Source organism: Misgurnus anguillicaudatus, chromosome 14 (assembly GCF_027580225.2).
Source record: "Misgurnus anguillicaudatus chromosome 14, ASM2758022v2, whole genome shotgun sequence".
NCBI lineage: Eukaryota > Metazoa > Chordata > Actinopteri > Cypriniformes > Cobitidae > Misgurnus > Misgurnus anguillicaudatus.
In genome coordinates, this window is record NC_073350.2 from 30,578,044 (window position 1) to 30,598,490 (window position 20,447).

The 20,447-nt window shown below is 37.8% G+C and overlaps 1 protein-coding gene across 16 annotated transcripts in view; it reads right to left on the minus strand.

Annotated features, from left to right (window-relative positions):
• Positions 1-20,447, minus strand: part of cacna1da (calcium channel, voltage-dependent, L type, alpha 1D subunit, a) — an 89,587-nt gene that overhangs the window by 51,545 nt on the left and 17,595 nt on the right. For 12 of the 16 annotated variants that reach the window (XM_073876258.1, XM_073876254.1, XM_073876255.1 and 9 more), the window contains exons 4-15: positions 19,530-19,669; positions 17,336-17,505; positions 16,855-17,007; positions 15,601-15,794; positions 12,905-13,008; positions 9,562-9,728; positions 5,446-5,520; positions 4,535-4,619; positions 4,399-4,425; positions 1,770-1,930; positions 1,453-1,678; positions 816-1,023 (exon numbers count right to left, since the gene is read on the minus strand). In XM_073876258.1, the coding sequence (XP_073732359.1) occupies positions 816-1,023; positions 1,453-1,678; positions 1,770-1,930; positions 4,399-4,425; positions 4,535-4,619; positions 5,446-5,520; positions 9,562-9,728; positions 12,905-13,008; positions 15,601-15,794; positions 16,855-17,007; positions 17,336-17,505; positions 19,530-19,669 (1,710 nt within the window). The remainder of the gene's footprint in view (positions 1-815; positions 1,024-1,452; positions 1,679-1,769; positions 1,931-4,398; positions 4,426-4,534; positions 4,620-5,445; positions 5,521-9,561; positions 9,729-12,904; positions 13,009-15,600; positions 15,795-16,854; positions 17,008-17,335; positions 17,506-19,529; positions 19,670-20,447) is intronic. The other 4 variants (XM_073876260.1, XM_073876262.1, XM_073876256.1 and 1 more) reach the window with 1 other exon arrangement.

Genomic DNA, 20,447 nt, shown 5'->3' on the forward strand with positions numbered 1-20,447 from the left:
CCCTCTGCTTTCAAACAAACAGTAAAAAAATAAACAGGGGAAAAAAGTTTCATCCTATCTATATTTTTTTCTCTGCTTATAAACTCTCAAATATGGGTATTTTTCTTTAAAAATATTTTTTTTTAGCAAAAGGCTGAAATAATTGCATTTTTGTGAAGGAATTTTGTTAGAGATCAGATTCAGAATGATTATCAAAACATACACAGAGTTTACAATTAGTAAATAACGTTTTTCCTTCAGTTTTTTTATAAATTGGGTAAGCCATCTAGTGGATAATCGCAGTATTGCAGATTAACAAAAAAATCTTCAGGAACACGAGATTACTCCTCAATGGCGGGAAAGAGTTAAACATCATGGCATCATCCACAGTATGTGATGTCAGACTTTATAATACAGATATTGGGACTTAAATGTCATTTAAAGCCTTAAGTGAACCATCGATTGTGTCATCTTCATTAACAGACACTTTGTCTGACGTCTGTCATATCTAAATGAACGAGAAAATGTAGTTGAGATTGTTTTTATAGTACAGTCAAAAGAAATTTGTTGCAATAACCAATTTTCGCCTCTCTATCACTATCTCTGTTTGAAACATAAAACTGAAAGTTACTTGCAGTGTTTTAAATCAAATGACAGCACAAAATTATAAATCATTATTAAAAGGTCTGTGAAATGGAATAAGGTACAAACACTGCTTTTTTATCTGCTTACATTTTCATTGAATAACTGATTTTTGTTTATTTTTAAGTATGAAAATGACCTTTTAATAAGACAAAATATCATGAGAGTTAAAAAAAACTTCCAATCATGCCCACCTGAAACACAGTAAGCAAGGCCTGAGGGAAGTTGTCAAAGGTGCTTCGTTTCGTCTGCGTCTCGTCAAAATTGAACTTCCCGCCGAAGACCTGCATGCCGAGGAGGCTGAAGATGATGATGAAGAGGAAGAGCAGCAGCAGCAGAGAGGCGATGGACTTCATTGAGTTCAGCAGAGACGCCACCAGGTTACTGAGAGACTGCCAGTGACTGAAGAACAGAGATGATACTCAGACAAACAAATACGAGTCCAGTGCCCACATTTACTTTATACTATTGATAGCGTGTAATTCTTAGAGGAAAGTTTATAAAAATATTTGCGCTTCTTTAGCATGTTGAGACATGTGCTTTATACATGAACCATCTGTTTCAGTGCTGCCCCTTCAAAAACCGAACCGAAATTATTTTCGGCACAAACTGTGTTGTGTACGTGAGGCTTTTTATTGACTGTGTACAAAGATAAGCAACATTCGCCTGGCATGCTTAATGTGGCACTATTACTGCAATACTAAAATAACAGTTTGAGACTTCAGTGTTCATTTTAAGCTAAATTGAGGTTCCACCATGGGAAACTTTTGAACAATACTGTAGGTCAAACATTTATTGACAAATTTTCATTAATCTGCTCATCTCTCTTACCGTGTGACTTTAAAGATCCTGAGTAGCCGAACGCATCGAAACACTGAGATGCCCAGAGGTGACATGATCTCCAACTCCACCAGGATCGTCTCCGTAATGCCTCCACACACGACGAAGCAGTCGAAGCGATTAAAGAGCGACACGAAATAAGCCTGCAGGCCCAGACTGTACATCTTTACCAACATCTCGCATGTGAATAGGGCCAGGAGCACTTTATTGGCTACATCTATTGGAGGAGGGTCAATCAGAGAAGAGCAATCAGTGAGAAGTCGGAGCAGTATTCAGGATATAGCTGCGGTGATACGGCGAGATCTTACCCTGAACTTGTGTGAGCCACATCGGCTGGTTGTAATGTTCAGAAGAGATGGTCAGCGTGTTGAGAAACACCAGAATGATCACTAGCCAATAGAACGGCACCGATTTCACTGCCAAACGACAATTCCTCCGACATAACCGATTCCAGCGACGCCAGCGCCGACTGTAAGAGGAGGCACAGAAGTTAAACCAGACTAAAAAAGAAACTCTAGGAAAACAAAAGAAGCATATACAGACCAAATAAAAGGCAGACAAACGATAGAACACCAGAACTACAGAATGACACACTGATAGACAAATACTGTAGACAGATAGATAGACAGACAGACAAACCAACAGACAAACGGATGGATAGATGGATGGATGGACTGATAGACAGATGGATGGATAGACCGATGGATGGATGGACGGATGGATAGACAGATAGATAGATAAATAGATGGATAGACAGATGGATGGATGGATGGATAGATGGACAGATAGATAGACAGACAGACAGACAAACAAACAGATGAATGGGCACAGGCAGATTGAATGGATGGATGGATGGATGCATGGATGGATGGATGGAGAGATAAATAGATGGATGATAGATGGATGGATGGACGAATAGATAGATGGATAGATAGACAGATGGATGGATAGACGGACGGATGGATAGACAAATAGATAGATAAATAGATGGATAGACAGATGGATGGATAGATGGACAGATAGATAGACAGACAGACAGGCAGGCAGACAGACAGACAGACAAACAAACAGATGAACGGGCACAGGCAGATTGAATGGATGGATGGATGGATGGAGAGAAAATAGATGGATGATAGATGGATGGATGGATGGACGGATAGATAGATGGATAGACAGATGGATGGATAGACGGATGGATGATAGACAGATAGATAGATAAATAGATGGATAGACCGATGGATGGATGGATGGACGGATGGATAGACAGATAGATAGATAAATAGATGGATAGACAGATGGATGGATAGATGGATGGATAGATGGACATATAGATAGACAGACAGACAGGCAGGCAGACAGACAGACAAACAAACAGATGAACGGGCACAGCCAGATCGGATGGATAGACAGATAGATAAATAGATGGATAGACAGATGGATGGATAGATGGATGGATAGATGGACATATAGATAGACAGACAGACAGGCAGGCAGACAGACAGACAAACAAACAGATGAACGGGCACAGCCAGATCGGATGGATAGACAGATAGATAAATAGATGGATAGACAGATGGATGGATAGACAGATAGATAGATAAATAGATGGATAGACAGATGGATGGATAGATGGATGGATAGATGGACATATAGATAGACAGACAGACAGGCAGGCAGACAGACAGACAAACAAACAGATGAACGGGCACAGCCAGATCGGATGGATAGACAGATAGATAAATAGATGGATAGACAGATGGATGGATAGATGGACAGATAGATATACAGACCGACAGGCAGGCAGACAGACATACAAACAAACAGATGAACGGGCACAGGCAGATTGAATGGATGGATGGATGGATGGATGGATAGACAGATGGCTGGATAGACAGATGGATGGATAAATAGATGGATAGTCAGATAGATAGATAGACAGACAGACAAACAAACAAACAGATGAATGGGCACGGGCGGATTGAATGGATGGATGGATGGAGATATGAATAGACGGATGATAGATGGATTGGATGGATGGATAGACGGACGGATAGACAGACAGGCAGACAGATAAATAGGCAGACAGAAAGAAAGTAGACAGACAGAAGGATAGACGGATGGAAAGACAGACAGACAGACAGTTGGTTGGATGGATGGATGAACGGATGGATAGACAGCTGGATAGACAGATAGATAAATAGACGGATGGACCGATAGACAGACAGACAGACGGGCGGGCAGATTGGATGGATGATAGACGAATGGATAGACGGAGGGATAGACGGACGGACAGACAGACATACAGACAGATAGACGGATGGATAGACGGACAGACAGATAGATAGTCATACAGACAGATAGGCAGGCAGACAGAAAGAAAGGTAGACAGACAGACAGACGATAGAACAACCAAACTATAGAAGACACATTGATAGACAAATAGACAAGACAGACAGACGGATGGATGAATAGAAGGATGGACAGATAGATAGATCAAGAGATGGATGAATGGATGGATAGACAGATGGATAGACGGGGATGGATGAATAGACAGATAGATAGATGAATGGATGGGTGGATGAATGGGTGGATGGACAGATAGATAGATAAAAAGATGGATGAATGAAAGGGTGGATGATGAATCGATGGATGGATGTAAGGACGGTAGACAGACAGACAGACAAAGGACAAAAAGACAGGCAGACGGATACAAAGGCCGACAGGCAGACAGAAAGAAAGTTAGACAGACAGACGATAGAACAACTGAACTAACAGAATGACATATTGATGACAAACAGACAGACAGATAGACAGACAAACAGATGGACTGGCGGATAGGATAGATAGACAGACGGATAGATAGATATCAAAATGATAGACAGAGAGAAAGAATGATGCATGGTCAGATGGAAAAAAGAACAAATAGATTTTACTGACCTGAACTTTGATTTTGAAATTTTCTGACTGCAATTAGAAACAAATTGTGAAGTTAAAAAAAATCTTATAGTTTTATAGCATTTTACAATTTCATCACTGATTAGATACTGTACAATATATAGTTGTGCTATCTTACCACGTTGGGCCACAACATGTTGCCTTCTCATCTTCTTTCTCATGTTCTGTATTCATGGATTCGGTCTCACTCGCTGGCATGCTTGCTATTGTGTCACAAACACAAAGATTATCAAACACACATTCAAACACTAACAATACACTAACAAGCGTTCACACATCCTTCGATAAAGTATCATTTTGTGGACATAAACTAGCTTGTGTCTGTCAGAAAAACAATTTGTATCATTCATACCACTTCACACCTGCTTTATAAACTGATAATCATGCTCCTATCTGGGTTTGACCTCATTTTTAAGTTGCACTGTCACTGTTTTAAAGTGAGATCTTAATAAAGTGGAATTTTGAAGTTGGTGAGACTTTGCATTTTCACTTCTTCTGGATCTGATCTCTAACTCACTGTCAGTGACAATGAGACACTGACAATGAGAATACTACAGCACATTTCTGCAAGATGGAGGTGAAAGGATACAGAGGAGTTTGAAAACACCAGCGTCAAGGAAAAACCGATGAACGTGAAGATCATTTTGATGATCAACAAGGGAAAAATATGCTCGCAAAACACAAGCAGCAAGAGAAAGCAGTGCATATACACACCACAGCGTTCACATCAACATCACACACATAGACATATCACACACATATTATCTTGCATACATACTCTCATTTGGCCAAAACAAAATTTTTGCATACATTTATAAGTGATATAAATATTTTATAGAATACGTGAATATGTGGTCAGGTATACATACATCAGCTACTTCACAAATGCTTTAAAGGCATCTCATCCAATCAGATTTTGTTAATTATATATCTGATGATCGAGCATCAATCATCAGGCAATCACACACATTTACAACGTCTCTATGTTTAACTTAAAGGGTAAGATAGGGAGGGGTCGGGTGGATTTACCATGAGTTTCAGAGGACTGGCTGAACCAGCTAAAGCCCTTCTTCTTCTTCTCCATGAGGCTGGCCAGCGTAACGCCTTCATATCGCATGCATTTACACCCCATGCATGATTTACACAGCACAGTCGCAGCACGGTCACGGGGCAGAGCGAGCAGCAACATCGACACGGGTCAAAGCACGGGAACAAGAACAGCACCAACACAACCATTAACAACAACAACAACACTGACATCAAAGCAACTGGTAAGCTGGAATGGAGCAAAGGATGATGGGTACTTGTTAGTTACAGTGAGTGAGAGCTGTGTGTGTCACAATGTCATGAATTCAAGGAAAGCATTGAGCAAAAGGTTCAAATGATCAGATGATGCTGATAATGGAGACACTTTAAGGGTGACATCATATGTGATCTTTACATTTCATTTCTAGATACAAATGCATATTTAAAAAAAATCCTTTTAAATTATGATTGCATGACTTTTGTGCTTTAAAATTGCACAGTTCAAAATAATGCCCACATTGTGCAAGCCTATGACAGATAATAGCAATATTTCATATTTACATCACATATACAGATATAAACAAATGCATATTTTAAATATCCTTTATGTAATTTGATTGATGTTGTGTTCACACTTGTGGTTCGGTTTTCTTGGTTCTTTTGGTCCGGATCAAAAAAGGAAAAAAATATTCACACTGGCATTTTTAACAAGGAACTGAACATAAAGGCATAATTATAAAGTCACAACCTAATTGGTCAGCTTTTATGACATGTATTGTGCAACAAATTTTGCAGCCAATCCAAAATAATGCTATGTGCTAAACGTGCTCATTGCATACACGTGAACACATAAATGTAAAAAAAAGACAAAACAGCCCCTGCAATTCCTCCATTAGGCGCAAATTAAAATATAATGTAACGCACTTCCCATGATAACAAATTGTGTGATTTTGGGGTCATCTTGTTATCACATGTTGGGCTGATAAATCGGCCGATGATGCTCGGTATGCTTCTTAAAGTCTTGGTTCATTTTCTTAAAAACAAAATCCAGATAATTTACTCACACCCATGTCATCCCAAATGTTGATGTCTTTCTTTGTTCAGTCGAGAAGAAATTATGTTTTTTGAGGAAAACATTCCAGAATTTTTCTCATTTTAATGGACTTTAATGGACCCCAACACTTAACAGTTTTAATGCAGTTTAAAATTGCAGTTTCAAAGGACTCTAAATGATTTCAAACGAGGCATAAGGGTCTTATCTAGCGAAACGATTGTCATTTTTGGCAAGAAAAATAAAAAATATGCACTTTTAAACCACAACTTCTCATCTTCCTCCGGTCCTGTGATGCGCCAGAACGACCTCACGTAATTGCGTAATGACGTTTAAAGGTCACGTGTTACATATATGAAACGCACATTTGCGGACCATTTTAAACAATAAACTGACACAAAGACATTAATTAGTGTCATTCGACATACAACAACGATGGAACGGTCCTCTTTCTCCACACTTGTAAACACTGGGGCGTAGTTTCGCATACGTCATCCGTGACCTCTTAAAGTGATGACGTATTACATGAGGTCGAGCTGGCGGGTCACATGACTGGAGGAAGACGAGAAGTTGTGGTTTAAAAGTACATATTTTTTATTTTTCTTGCCAAAAATGACAATCGTTTCACTAGATAAGACCCTTATGCCTCTTTTGGGATCGTTTAGAGTCCTTTGAAGCTGCGTTGAAACTGCAATTTTAAACTACATAAAAACTGTTATGTTTTGGGGTCCATTAAAATTTGAAAAATCCTGGAATGTTTTCCTCCAAAAACATAATTTCCTCTCGACTGAACAAAGATATCAACATTTTGAAAGACATGGTGGTGAGTAAATTATATGGATTTAAAAAAAGGACTAATCCTTTAATGAATTACGGTGAAATGGTGCTACATCCAAAAAGCCAGAGGGCGCTCTCGTGCAGAAACTCAATATGGACGGCAGAAGAAGAACCATACACACGCACCTCCAGGAAATGGCTTCAGCATTTATTTATTTTGCTGTTCTTCAAACCTTTTCGGGTATTTTTATGATAATAAAGAATATTTATGATGATTTTGTTTGACGAGTGTCGATTTTTCAAATGCATGTTATGAAATTCAAACTAACAGAAAAAAGCTGTGCTTAATATCGGCTGCATGATTCAAAAATCGCTATCGGACAGTTATTATTATTGTGTATCGCCATTGATCGCCCCATCCCTAGTTATCACTTCCTGTTTTTGGTTCGTCTTTGATTTGTGTTGCGTTCATTTCTCAATTGAACTGCACCAGAGTGCTCTTGTAGACCTAATTTCATGTCTCAGTTCTTGGTGCACACCAAGATTTGGGTGGCAGGCTGGCAGCATTCACACTTACTCAATGAAACGCATCAACTAAGTGAGTTTGTTTAAATCAAACCAAATATATCAAGTGTGAACACACTTAAACCTTTTTAGCTTTGATCTTAGTATGAATGTTTATCACATGTTTTGATCACATTATGTCGTCATGGTGCAGGCCTCAAATAGATAGTAGCAATAACAATTTAGCAATACTAAATCAATAAGAAAAACAAGTGAACTAAAAATTCTTTTTAGAATAGTGTCAAACTAAATGTAACAAAAATAAGGTATTACTTAATTTCACATTTGCAAAATAATTTCTACATAAATCCTAAGCTTTCCAGACATCTGAGTTCTGTGGATCGGTATCAATCAATTATACCCAAAAACCTCTTTCATACAGAGAGCTAATCTAACCCGGCCACCCTTTAACAAAAATAAGCTGAGGTCAGAGAGACGCTCGCTGGGGTTTCAGTGACAGCCGAGGGAGAAATGTGTCGTGATGTAGCAACGGCTCAGACCGCTCACGATCATGTGTGCTGCTTATATAAAAGGGATTAGGATTAGTCCTTATTTTGCTCAGTTTCTCCACTTCGTGCCCTTCCCAGCAAACTCAGATACTAGCCATAGAGAGTCATTTATTTTTTGTTAACAGATGACTGAGAGAAAAAGTGACTGGTGTCAAACTATATTTTAAAGGGGACATTTCAAAAGACTTTTTTTAAGATGTCAAATAAATCTTTGGTGTTCCCAGAGTACGTATGTGACATTTTAGCTCAAAATATCATATAGATAATTTATTATAGCACGTTAAAATCGTCATTCCTACAAATATACCCGTGCGACTTATGACTGGTTTTGTGGTCCAGGGTCACATACAGTAACACCATTCTCACCGAAAATATACAAATATTATATATTATATTTATAATATCTATTTTATGCATTTTGCTTCTTTATGATCGTGAGTATGAGTAGAATATATGCAAATATATTCTCATCACAGTATATCTGTAGATATGCAAAACATATAGAGCGAGTTATTTTCTGATAGCGAATGCCCCATGGATAGGAATCAAATTCAGTTATCATAGTGCACACTCTTGACTTCGTAATGGCTGTTTGACTTTGATTGACAGCTGTGCACTTCAGCGTTTGAGAGAACACTTGTGGCTTTAGTGCCTTTTCAAGTATTTCATCAGTAATACACCCGAGGCAGCCGTTTCGGCCTCGCTGACGTCTGTTCTGTGTCACTCATAGTTTGATGGACATGACGAGCCAATTAAAGCCGCCCGTGGCTGATACAAAATGTGGCGGATCTTTACATGTGATGTCATCCACGACTTCAAGAGCCCGTACTCAGAAAATGATATTATGAAAACAAAACAGAGTAATAGCACATAGGAAATGGTATACTGTATGTCTGCCCAGAATCAAATTTATAGTAAAATTATACAAAAATCTAATCTCACGAGAATTCACATTTTATGAGCCTGCTGATTTGTACAGTACAATTTCACACAATAACAAATGAAAACAGAAAAAAGCAATAATGAAGCCACTCCTAAATCTAATGAGGTGATCGTACTAAAAGCATCAGACAGGATTATTTAAAGTCATTGTAAAAAAGTGAAGAATTGCCATAATGGCAAGCAGTAATGTTGGTCTTTAAACATGGATGTACAAGTATGAACTGACACTAAATATAACAGAAACAAAATGTGCTGCGTGGTTAGTAGAGTACTCACGATTGCGTTTACTATCTTCATCATCCTCTTCGTTCTCAGGGTCGATGTCTTCTGCCTGCGTGATCCAGTCCAGGTATCCTTTCAGATCCTCTTCTAGCTGTTGTTTCTCACGAAGCTTTTGGAAATCTCCGCGAGCTTTTGCCTTCTCTCGTTCTTTAGAGAACTCTCTGGGTTCAGGAACACAGTTTTATCTCAGTATATCAAAACCCATCCAAATATACTGCCCAAATATACTTTCAAAAGCTACAAATTTTATAGAGTTAGAAAGCAAAATATAAAACCAAGTGGAAACACTTTTACAAAAAGAAGTTTGTAGAAAGACAGGTTATGTTATTTGTAAGGCTGTCAAAAGATTAATTGCGATTAATTATTTTCGCATAATTTATGTGTGTGCACTGTGTGTAATTATTATATAGTTAAATTAGTTAAGAAACTAATTTAAAATGATTCAAGCTTTGTGACATTGTGCATTATCCTGCTGGAAGTAGCCAGAGTACATGGTGGTCATAAAGAGATGGACATTGTCAGAAACAATGCTCAAGTAGGCCGTGGCATTTAAACGATGCCCAATTGGCACAAAGCGGCCAAAAGTGTGCCAGGAAAACATCCCCCACACCATTGCATTAATGAGAAATTGAACTGGTGTTCCTAATAATCCTTTAGGTGAGTGTACAAAATATATACACACAGTGCACACACATAAATTATGCAAAAAACTTTTATTTTGTATGTGATTAATCGAAATTAATCTTTTGACAGCCCTAGTTTTTCGAACATTAGCTGAACACATCCATATTTAATGTACTGTCATGTTCGACACAGCAACAGTAACTACTGTAATAAAATCGACCAGACAGCAGATGACTCCGGGCCGGATCCGTACAGAATCCGAGACGAAGTCGGCAGCTCCGGTATGGATCTGGCCCGGAGTCTTCTAATAAAAAATACATTTTCTAAGACAATTTTCATAAATAAAATAAAAAAAACATTTTAATATTCACATACAGCTAAAAATACCGGTGCAAATGTTTTAATATCGTGCCAATAAGGCTCTGGATGCAAACTTTCACATGCAAACACAATTATAAAGTCACAATGTAAGGCACTTTTAATAAAAGAGCAGAAGCACAACGCCGAAATCGAACTTAATTTCAGAAGACTGCATGATCTGCAGTACACATATGTTGCACCATAGGACACAATGCAACAAAGATCTTGCATCTCTTGTGGTGGAATAATAAGTAGTATGACTGTATGCATGCTTAATAAGTTAATTTCACTTTATCTTCTCACTGAGGAGAGGAAAATATGAGAGAAACAACACAACAAAATCTAAACAAGTGTCTCTCACAAGCCATCATCTGTCAAGCTAAACATCTTTTTCTCTTATCCACCCTTCCTTCCTACTTTCACGTTTTTTTCCTGTTTCTCATGTCAGCTCAAAATCTACCTGATGTACCTTTACTAAATCCTATTTTTAATAAGGTCTTCAGCAAATAATTTCCCAATGACAAAATTAATTCAGCTTGCCAAGCATGCCAAGTGTGCAGTATTTTACTCTAGTACCTTATACAGTAAACCCTTATATTTTTCTCTTATTGATATCCAACTTATTCATATGCTTCTTCATATCCATTGTGCAATTTTATTGCATTTTTTTCAATACTCTCAAAGACTAAAACCAGTCGTCAGCAGACGTGACAGCACACAGCACTCTGATGTGATAAAACACTCCAGAAGCGATATACAGTACAGTCATGGACAAAGGGTTGCAGACATCTTTACTGTAAAATTGCCAATTTTAATCAGTTTTCTTTCGCTGCCAATTATTTCTCTCATTTCACAGCAAAACATTCAATCATTCAATACAACCACAGACAGAAGGCTTCTTTACAGGTGCCGTAAGCTATTTTCTGACCTGAGACATCACAAGTGTCTGTATTGTGACATCACTAAGCTCAGTAAACAGCAAAAAAAAGCAAAGACCATCAGAAAATGCCCTGCCAGTCAATCATTTTGGGTGATTTGCTGATTGGCATTAGGAAGGCGGGGCTTTGGAGAGGGATGGGTGCTTGACGCATTGCGGTAATATGGGGTCCAATCTGGTGACCAAGTTATTTGATTTTGCTTAAAAAGTTTCAAAGGTAATCTAAATAATATGCATAGCATTGTAAACAAATGGCACATTGTGTACATTTAGCAAACTGCAAAAAATGATTTTCAAGAAAAAGTTTTCTTAGTATTTTTGTCTTGTTTTCAGTAAAAACATCTAAAAATTCTTAAATTAAGATGCTTTTTCTTGATGATCAAAATGAACCAAGAAAATAAGTCTAGTTTTTATACCAAAAATATTAAATTTAAGTGATTTTGTGCATAAAACAAGCAAAAAAACCTGCCAATGGGGTAAGCAAAAAAATCGTGAAAATTTTTCTTAACACTAAATTCAAGAAAAATTCAAGAAAAATTAGCTTACCCCATTGGCAGATTATTTTTTTTTTTGCTTGTTTTATGCACAAAATCACTTAAATTTGATATTTTTGATCTAAAAAACTAGACTTATTTTCTTGGGTCGTTTTGCTGATCAAGAACAAACATCTTCATTTAAGAATTTTTAGATATTTGTACTGAAAACAAGACAAAAATACTAAGAATTTTTTTCTTGAAAATCTTTTTTTACAGTGCAGATGCTTTTATTCTAAGTAACTTAAAACAGGAAAATAACAGAGCAATTCAACTTTATGTAGGAAACTATATATATATATATATATATATATATATATATATATATATATATATATATATATATATATATATATATATATATATATATATATATATATATATATGTAAGCTAAAAAATGAAAATGAAAATTGTTTTACACAAATTATTTTTGCACATTTTTTTGTGGACATAAATAAAGAGGTCTGCAATTTTTGGCCATGACTGTAATGTAGCAACACTTTCATGATAAGGTTTGTCAACAAACTCCACTCTGAACCCCATGCAGATCTCCTGAAAAAACTGTCATCAGATCAAAAGTTTAGAAAACATCACAGCACACAGCGTTTGTCGATGTCTTACCCACTGAGTACACCCAGCACAAGATTCAACACAAAAAACGAGCCCAAAATGATCAGACTAACAAAGTAGATCCACGGGGTCTCCCATCCGATGGCATCATTCACCTACGGGAGCCCAAACAGGACAGTTAACCTCAAGGGAGAGACTCAATTAAGCCGTGAGAAACGCCCGTAATGGAGTTACAGAGTTTGCTCTGGGAAGAGAAACAGGAAGGTAAAAACAAAGAGCATCCACGGTGAAGAGATAAGATGAGCTCCTCACCCGCTCAAAACACCCAGAACCAGGTTCAGGACGAAGAAAGAACCGAAGATCACCAAACTCACAAAGTACACCCATGGTAGCTCCAGACCCATAGCATCATTCATCTGAGAGATGGGAGGAAGAGGAGGAAATAAGAAGATGAAGAAAAAGAGAGAGAAAATAAGAACGAAAGTGTAAGTATGAAACAGAAACTGTGAGTTAAAACAGGTTAAAACAGTTAAAGAGTAGATCAAACTTTTGAGCTGGTAGGTTATGAAGAACACTTGGGCTGTAAGTTTATCTATATTTTAAACATGCATTAAATGTTCTGTGTATGTCAAAACAGAAAAATAAGGACAGTGTTAAGTGTTGAACACCAACTAAACTAATACAGGAAAACAAAAAGTACAGCAGTCATTTTTCAGAAAAAGTTTTGTAACAAAGCAGATGTGGTGCACCATTGACTTTCATAGTAGGACAAAAAAATACTATGGAAGTGAATGGTGCCCCTAATCTGCTTGGTAACAAACATTATTCAAAATTTCTTCATTTGTGGCTAAACAGAACAAAGTAATTTATACAGGTTTGGAACAACTTTGGAATGACTAAATGATGACACAAATTTAATTTTGGGGTGGACTATCCCTTATATATATATATATATAGTACTAGGTATTTTAATACTTGCATTTCAATAAATGTTATGTTGGCCAATTAGCACAAAATGTTTCCTTTCATATTTCTTTGTAATGGGGCATTCACACTATGACGATAACTATAACTATATATAAGGGATGATAACAATAACGCTCTGCTCATTCTAAACTCGCACGCTACAGTCACAAAAAATACATTTAGATAACTCCCTGTTCTAGTATGTTTTCAATGCCGAACATCTTTTCTCCAAAATCCGCAGAAGCTGGATGTTAAAATATATATAGATGTATATTGTTTATATATATATAAACAAAACGCCGCTTCCTGATTGCTACCGTCTTTAATTCGGACATTAAAACCTGCGCCGCAATCAACAACTGATCCCAACAATATTGCTACTAGTATCTTTATTGATACAGTTGTGTCAATACTCTATTCTTTTTAACCCTTTCCCCACCATTGACAAATAAACGCGTTAATTAAGAGAAAATACATCCCTGCCAATGACGAGTATTTCCGGCAATCTGTAATATTGCTATTATCCACCAGGTGACTCTCTCTTCTGCAACTTGTAAAATTCGGAAGTATCGCCCTAGGGCAAACGGCTGTATGTCTGTGTATGTTTTGATCTAATTTCTATCAAAAGTCCTTATATATTTAAAGGAGAACATTTTCTGGAAGGCATTAAACTTTTGAGAAAATCATGAAAAATGCTGGCGCTGGCTTTTAACTTTTTTTTAAAAAAGCTGGCGGGGAAAGAGTTAATATATAACTATAATATAGTTATCATCCATAGTCTGAAAGGCCCTTAAAGGGCACCTATTATACAAAATCCACTTTTACAAGATGTTTAGACATAAATGTGTGTTAGCAGTGTGTGAACAAAACAACCCTAACATGAATAAAATCCACCCTCTCCTTTTTTAATTCCCATTAAACCAAAGTGGCCTCATTAGACATGCTGTTTGATTCTCTTGTTAATGTGACATCACACTGATAAAGCCCCGCCCACAGCCACTGACTGACTAGTTAAGTTTACTCAAAAGCTGTGTGTTTCATAGCACATTGTAGCGCTAATTCGACTAAAGATACTATTGTCCCAGACTGTATTCACAGGAATCAGATCTATTTATAACCAAAGGTGAAGTGAGGAGCTGTAGCTCATTTGCATTTAAAGGTACACCCTACTGAAAAATCCAGCTAAGACCAGCATAAGCTGGTGAGCTGGTTTTAGCTGGTCCCCAGCTTGGTTTTAGCTGGTTTTGATGGTGTAGGAAGCTGGTTTTGCTGGTGTAGCAAGCTGGTCTAGCTGTGTTTTGGTCACATTTTAAGCTGGTCTAGCTGGACTTAGCTGGTCATGCTGGAATACCAGCTGGCCCACCAGCATGACCAGCTTTGTCAGGCTGGGAGGACCAGCGTAAACCACCTTAAACCAGCTACAACCAGCTAAAACCAGCTACCAGCTTATGCTGGTTTTAGCTGGATTTTTCAGTAGGGCAGACATGAAAACAGTGCATTTTTGTTTCCATTTGTCATTTTGGACATGTTATAACACATGATCTGTGGGTATTTTGAATTGAAACTTTACAGACACATTCTAGGCACACCTGAGACTTATATTACATCTTGTAAAAATGGGCATAATAGGCGCCCTTTAAGACTGGGCGGGTTTATATATTTTGAAAACACTGTCCAGTTGCTTTAAATACAAAAGACATTTTTTACTTTTGAGTACATCTAACTGAAGCTAGTATATATGAAAAGTGAGATACAGTAAAATATATTCCAGAAGATGATGTGAGAGGTGGGCGAATCTCCTCAGAACACAATGGTCAGTCACAGACCCTTCAATTTTTGCTTAAGCGTGTGGGATGTTACTTGGAGCATGCAAGTACTAATGCTTACAGCAACCCTATCTACGGGCATATAATTACATTACATTCATTAACATAGTCACATAACTACACTTTAACTGATTAACATTCAATCAGCGTAGAGGACGTCTATGCCAGCTAGAAATGCGACTGGTACAGACGAAAGGTTAGCATGCTCATACTGACCCAGTAAAGTACATCCGTCCAGCCCTCCATGGTTATGCACTGAAACACAGTCAGCATGGCGAACATGAAATTGTCGAAGTTGGTTATGCCTCCATTGGGGCCGTGCCAACCCTCTTTGCAAACTGTGCCGTTGGTGGGGCACGTGCGACCATGACCGTTAACGGCACACGGCGAGGGTTCGTCTTCTGTGATTGCTGTTGGGAAGAAAACAAAAAAGATGTGATCCTGTAGTTCCCATACGGCAAAAAAAATACATTTCTCTGGACAAAAATATATTTTAAATATATGCTAAATACATTTTTTAGAATGTGATGCTCAACGAAATATTTTTTTTAATGTAGTTAACCTTCATTTATCAACATATATTTCAAAATGTTATTTCAAGGGCAAACAAACACATTTCTAATTTTACATCCCATATGGCAAAAATATTTTTTTTGCCTAAATATATTTTGAATATATGCTAAATACAAGTTAATTTTATAAAGTATATTTTTGAAGTTAAAAATATATTTAATTTTAATTTTTTTAAACTGTTATGTTTACAGGTTCATAACATAAACAATGGTTTTCTTCAAATACAATGTGAATATATTTCCTTGGAATTAAATATATGGAGGGCTAAAAAAATTTTAACGCTTTTTTAAACTTTTCTTATTTCAAAATTAGGGGTGTCACGATTCTCCAAATCCTCGATTCGATTACATTTCCGATTCTAAGGCCACGATTTGATTCGATTCTCGATTTTTACCTTTTTTTTTGAAAGCACAAAAAATGCTATGCCATTTTTAGACGAGACTTTTATAAAATATAATATCTGACCTTAAACCCGGAGATGCCACACAAAAGCATTTACACTACAAAAGCTTGGCAAGCCGACCGGACGTGACATGGCGGCGTGGCAGCATCGACGATTAAATTTTTTTATTCGGAGTTCGAGGTTGTGACTTAATTTCGATCGTTTTTTATTTAAACTCGAAATCGTGACACCCTTATTCAAAATATAAAAAAATGACAAAAAAAAACGTATTCCAAAATATATTTAATATTTTTTGGACATTTTTGAATATTTTAAAATATTTTTTCCGTATGGGTTTAATTGGTAACGCATTGCATTAGCAATGCAAATGTCATGGGTTTAATTCCCACTGTTGGATAAAACATCTGTTGAATTTTTTGAGACTACTTTGGGGTTTAATATTTTCAAAAATACCCCTTGTGTATGCCATCCATGTAATGCAATCGGTCACATACCCGTCCCTTGAAAATAACACGTAGCGTGCATTTTTCCGATGAAAAGCTCCAAACCGATGATGGCATAGATGATGATGACAAACAAAACCAGCAGGGCGATGTGGAGGAGAGGAACCATGGCTTTTATGATGGAGTTCAACACCACCTGCAAACCTGCAGATATGCACAAGAATAAGCACAAGCATGAAAACAAACCAACACTCTTTTAGTCATAGTTACACGTCCACATCTAATTTCTATCCCGCACACACACAAACAGAGACAAACAGACGTCTTTAGGGCATTGAGTTTAACAGCTTGTTCTGACTGAATGCTCCCGAGGGCTCTGGAGGAAAGCTTTGCTTCTTCTGCCATATGGCCCTATAATGCAGAATCTCACCCAGCATCCGTCCCTCGGTCGGGCCCCAGGGACTCAACAGGGGCCTCTGTTACCACTACATTAGGAAATCCTAGCAAAGGTGAGATAACTTTAATCACTCACTGGGCACTCCTGACACCAGGCGAAGCGGTCGCAACACTCGAAAGGCTCTGAGGGCTTTGACATCAAAACCTCCCGGTTTTCCTCCGTGACCGTGCGCAGTCGGGGGGTGGGATCCAGCAGACTCCTTCTCCCCATCTTTGGTCAAAAGTTCCAAAACAACACTAAACAACCTGAGAAGAAAATTGATATTAAAGAGAGCGGTGTGAAACATTTTCAGTAGGGCACAGAGCATTATCTGCTATAATATATTAAAGGAATAAAAACAAAAACAATCTGCTAATTCCGCCAACATATCAAGATAAATAAGCATTTAAAATAGATATCAGTATCAGTTTCCACACCAAACACAGCATGTGTTTGCATGACCTGTCGTCAATGTGTTACAACATAAACAACAAGAGAGCCTCATGTGCTAAACGTGCACGGGCAGTAAACACAAATAAAGCTTTATATAAAATATGATAACCTCAAATGAGCATTCTTTGAGTATCTCATATATTAACCATATAAAGGGACATGACTTGATAATAATGAAATATATCTAATATCTAAAGCAAATAAGCCAAGTGTTAAAATAACCATACCCATGAAAACAGAGAAACAATAATTCAAGCATCAAAACAATAAATAAAAACTATATATCTGTTAATATTTCTGGCTAATCTTCGATGTGATAACCGAAGATGAGTAACGGCAGTCCAGTGAATAGAGGGATGTTAGAGAGACTGCACTTTCTGCATGAGGCAAACAGATCGAAATGTGACCCAGCTACCCAGTGGACTGTACGCGTATCAGGGAGGGAAAGTTACTGAATCAAACAGTAAAGAGAAGAGACGCTGATGAAGAAATCCTGAGAAATGGGAAGGACAGAAATGAAACCATAAAGTGTAAAATTATCTGGACTATGAGTTAAACTAACCATAAGCAGGGAAAGTTGGACAGATTGGGAAATCATTTGTGGAGGAACGTTATTAAACATGTCGCTAGCATGAGCACCACACCTCAGTGTTTTAGGAGTATGTGTACTCGTTTTTGGAAACGATGGCTGGTTTGTTGCTTCCACCATAAACATTACTGTGCGTTCACACCAGACGCGGAAGAGGCTGCAAAAACGCGCTATTCGCGCGTAGTTGGATGCTTGAACATTTTAAGTTTACTCGTTTCGCTCGTGAAAGTCGCGCATGAAATTCTAGTCATTCACGCGTGAATTTGCGCCATGGGAGGGGCTTATATAGCTCAAATTGAGTAAACTTACCAGATTGTTTCGACTTCCTCACTCACTTTAATCCATACAAGATCATTTTAAATTCTGTAAAAGTACGAAGATGTCTCGTGTAGCAATGATGATTTTCCTCCATTGTTGTTTTATTTTGCTGCCTCCGCTCGCTTCCTGTAATCATGTCACTGCTAGACTTTGTGTCATGCGAATTTCATGCGAAGATGCGTTTGAGGCGAATAGCACGTGTTTTCGTGGGAAACGCACAGCCCATATCGCGACATTCGCATCGCCCTTCGCGAGGACGCGTCTGGTCGCGTCTTTGCATTGACTTTGTATGTAATCTACTCGCGCAAATCATTGAACTCGCGTCTGGTGTGAACCCACAGTAAGATCAAGAAATGCCTACTAGAGACATACTTTTAATGCAGCATAAAAAAGACAGAAATCTGCATCACTCGCATGGTCCCTCGTTTATTTTAAACTGTATGTGTCTTTTCTGGGTCACATGGCTTTCCAAGAAATGTTTGTGAGTGGGTAAGTGTGTGTTTTTAGGGGGTTGAGGGGTCTTAAGGGCTCATGATAGTTGTGCGTACATCCTACATAGGCTACAAGTCGGTTTTAATTTATACTTCTGCGTCGTCGTCCACATCGTCGTGCAAACACACATGCTGACTGCTAGTAGGCAAAAATACCTATGATGCAGTTTTTTACCTGATGAGAGGGGTTCTAGTGGACCAATAACTTTGCTTGCGGTCCACGTAGAATGGACGCACTGTTAAAAATTTGGCGAGGTGCACGACAGGCTACGCAGAGCAACGCACAGCCTACGCATATAGACCTTACGCACGACTATAACTTGGACTTTAGGAAACATCAGTGATTAAAAAAAAAATGCTGAAAAAAATAATAAAAGCCAAATATAATAAATGCAATAAAACAAAATTCATTCAGTGAATGCATGCAGGTGAAACATACCCTATGACAACAATGACAAAATCCAGCATGTTCCATCCGTTTCGGACATAAGCATTCTGATGCATTACCAGGCCGTACGCAATGATCTTCAGGAAGGTTGCGATCGTAAAAATAATAAGGAAGGCATATTCGACTGTTTCCTGTGGAAGAGAGACAGAGATAAAAATAAAAGATTAGATAAATGATTGGATGTGACTGTGGGTAATGATGTGATTCAACTGATATACAGATTATCTTACCTTGCATTATAAATACACACAATTTTCATCTAGGCACACAGTTCTCAAAAACTGTAATAATATCTTAATAAGTATAAATGAAATGTCTTCACTTTAATTTCAGCATAGCTCTTATGCAGCTCAGTGAGTCACACTATATACTGTCTGGTGGTAAATGGTGTAACTACAATTTTAAGGCTTTATCCCCCGTGCATTAAAGCGTGAAGCTCAGTCATGACAGCGGCGAGTGGCTTATGTTTTTAGTACATTTAGACACAGCCATTTAACACATCAAATACCATCTTTTTATACAAACACACTAACTCAAGCGTTCTCCTTTATGTGTGTGTAACAGCTGTGCAAAGGTCACACAATAAAAGAGGCTGGTTTGTGCACGCGTGTTAAAGTGGAAGAACGTTGGGGAAGCTTTTATGTGCTCTTGGCTTCACTTGGTCAACTGTTTACAGACAAAATGAATCGAGCACTTAGGCCTGTGCAAGAGACAGGAGGAGTGTTTTGTTACTGCAGGAAAAGAGTAAACCAGGCGTATGATCCTGGTACTGGAGAAAGAGGGAGAGATAAAAGTGACAGCAAAGAGTGGTCACCATACAAAAAAGATGACATTTAAAGATGACACAAATACACTTGCCAATAAATTGCATAAACTATTATTTTTTTTATGTTAATTAAAGTGATTACA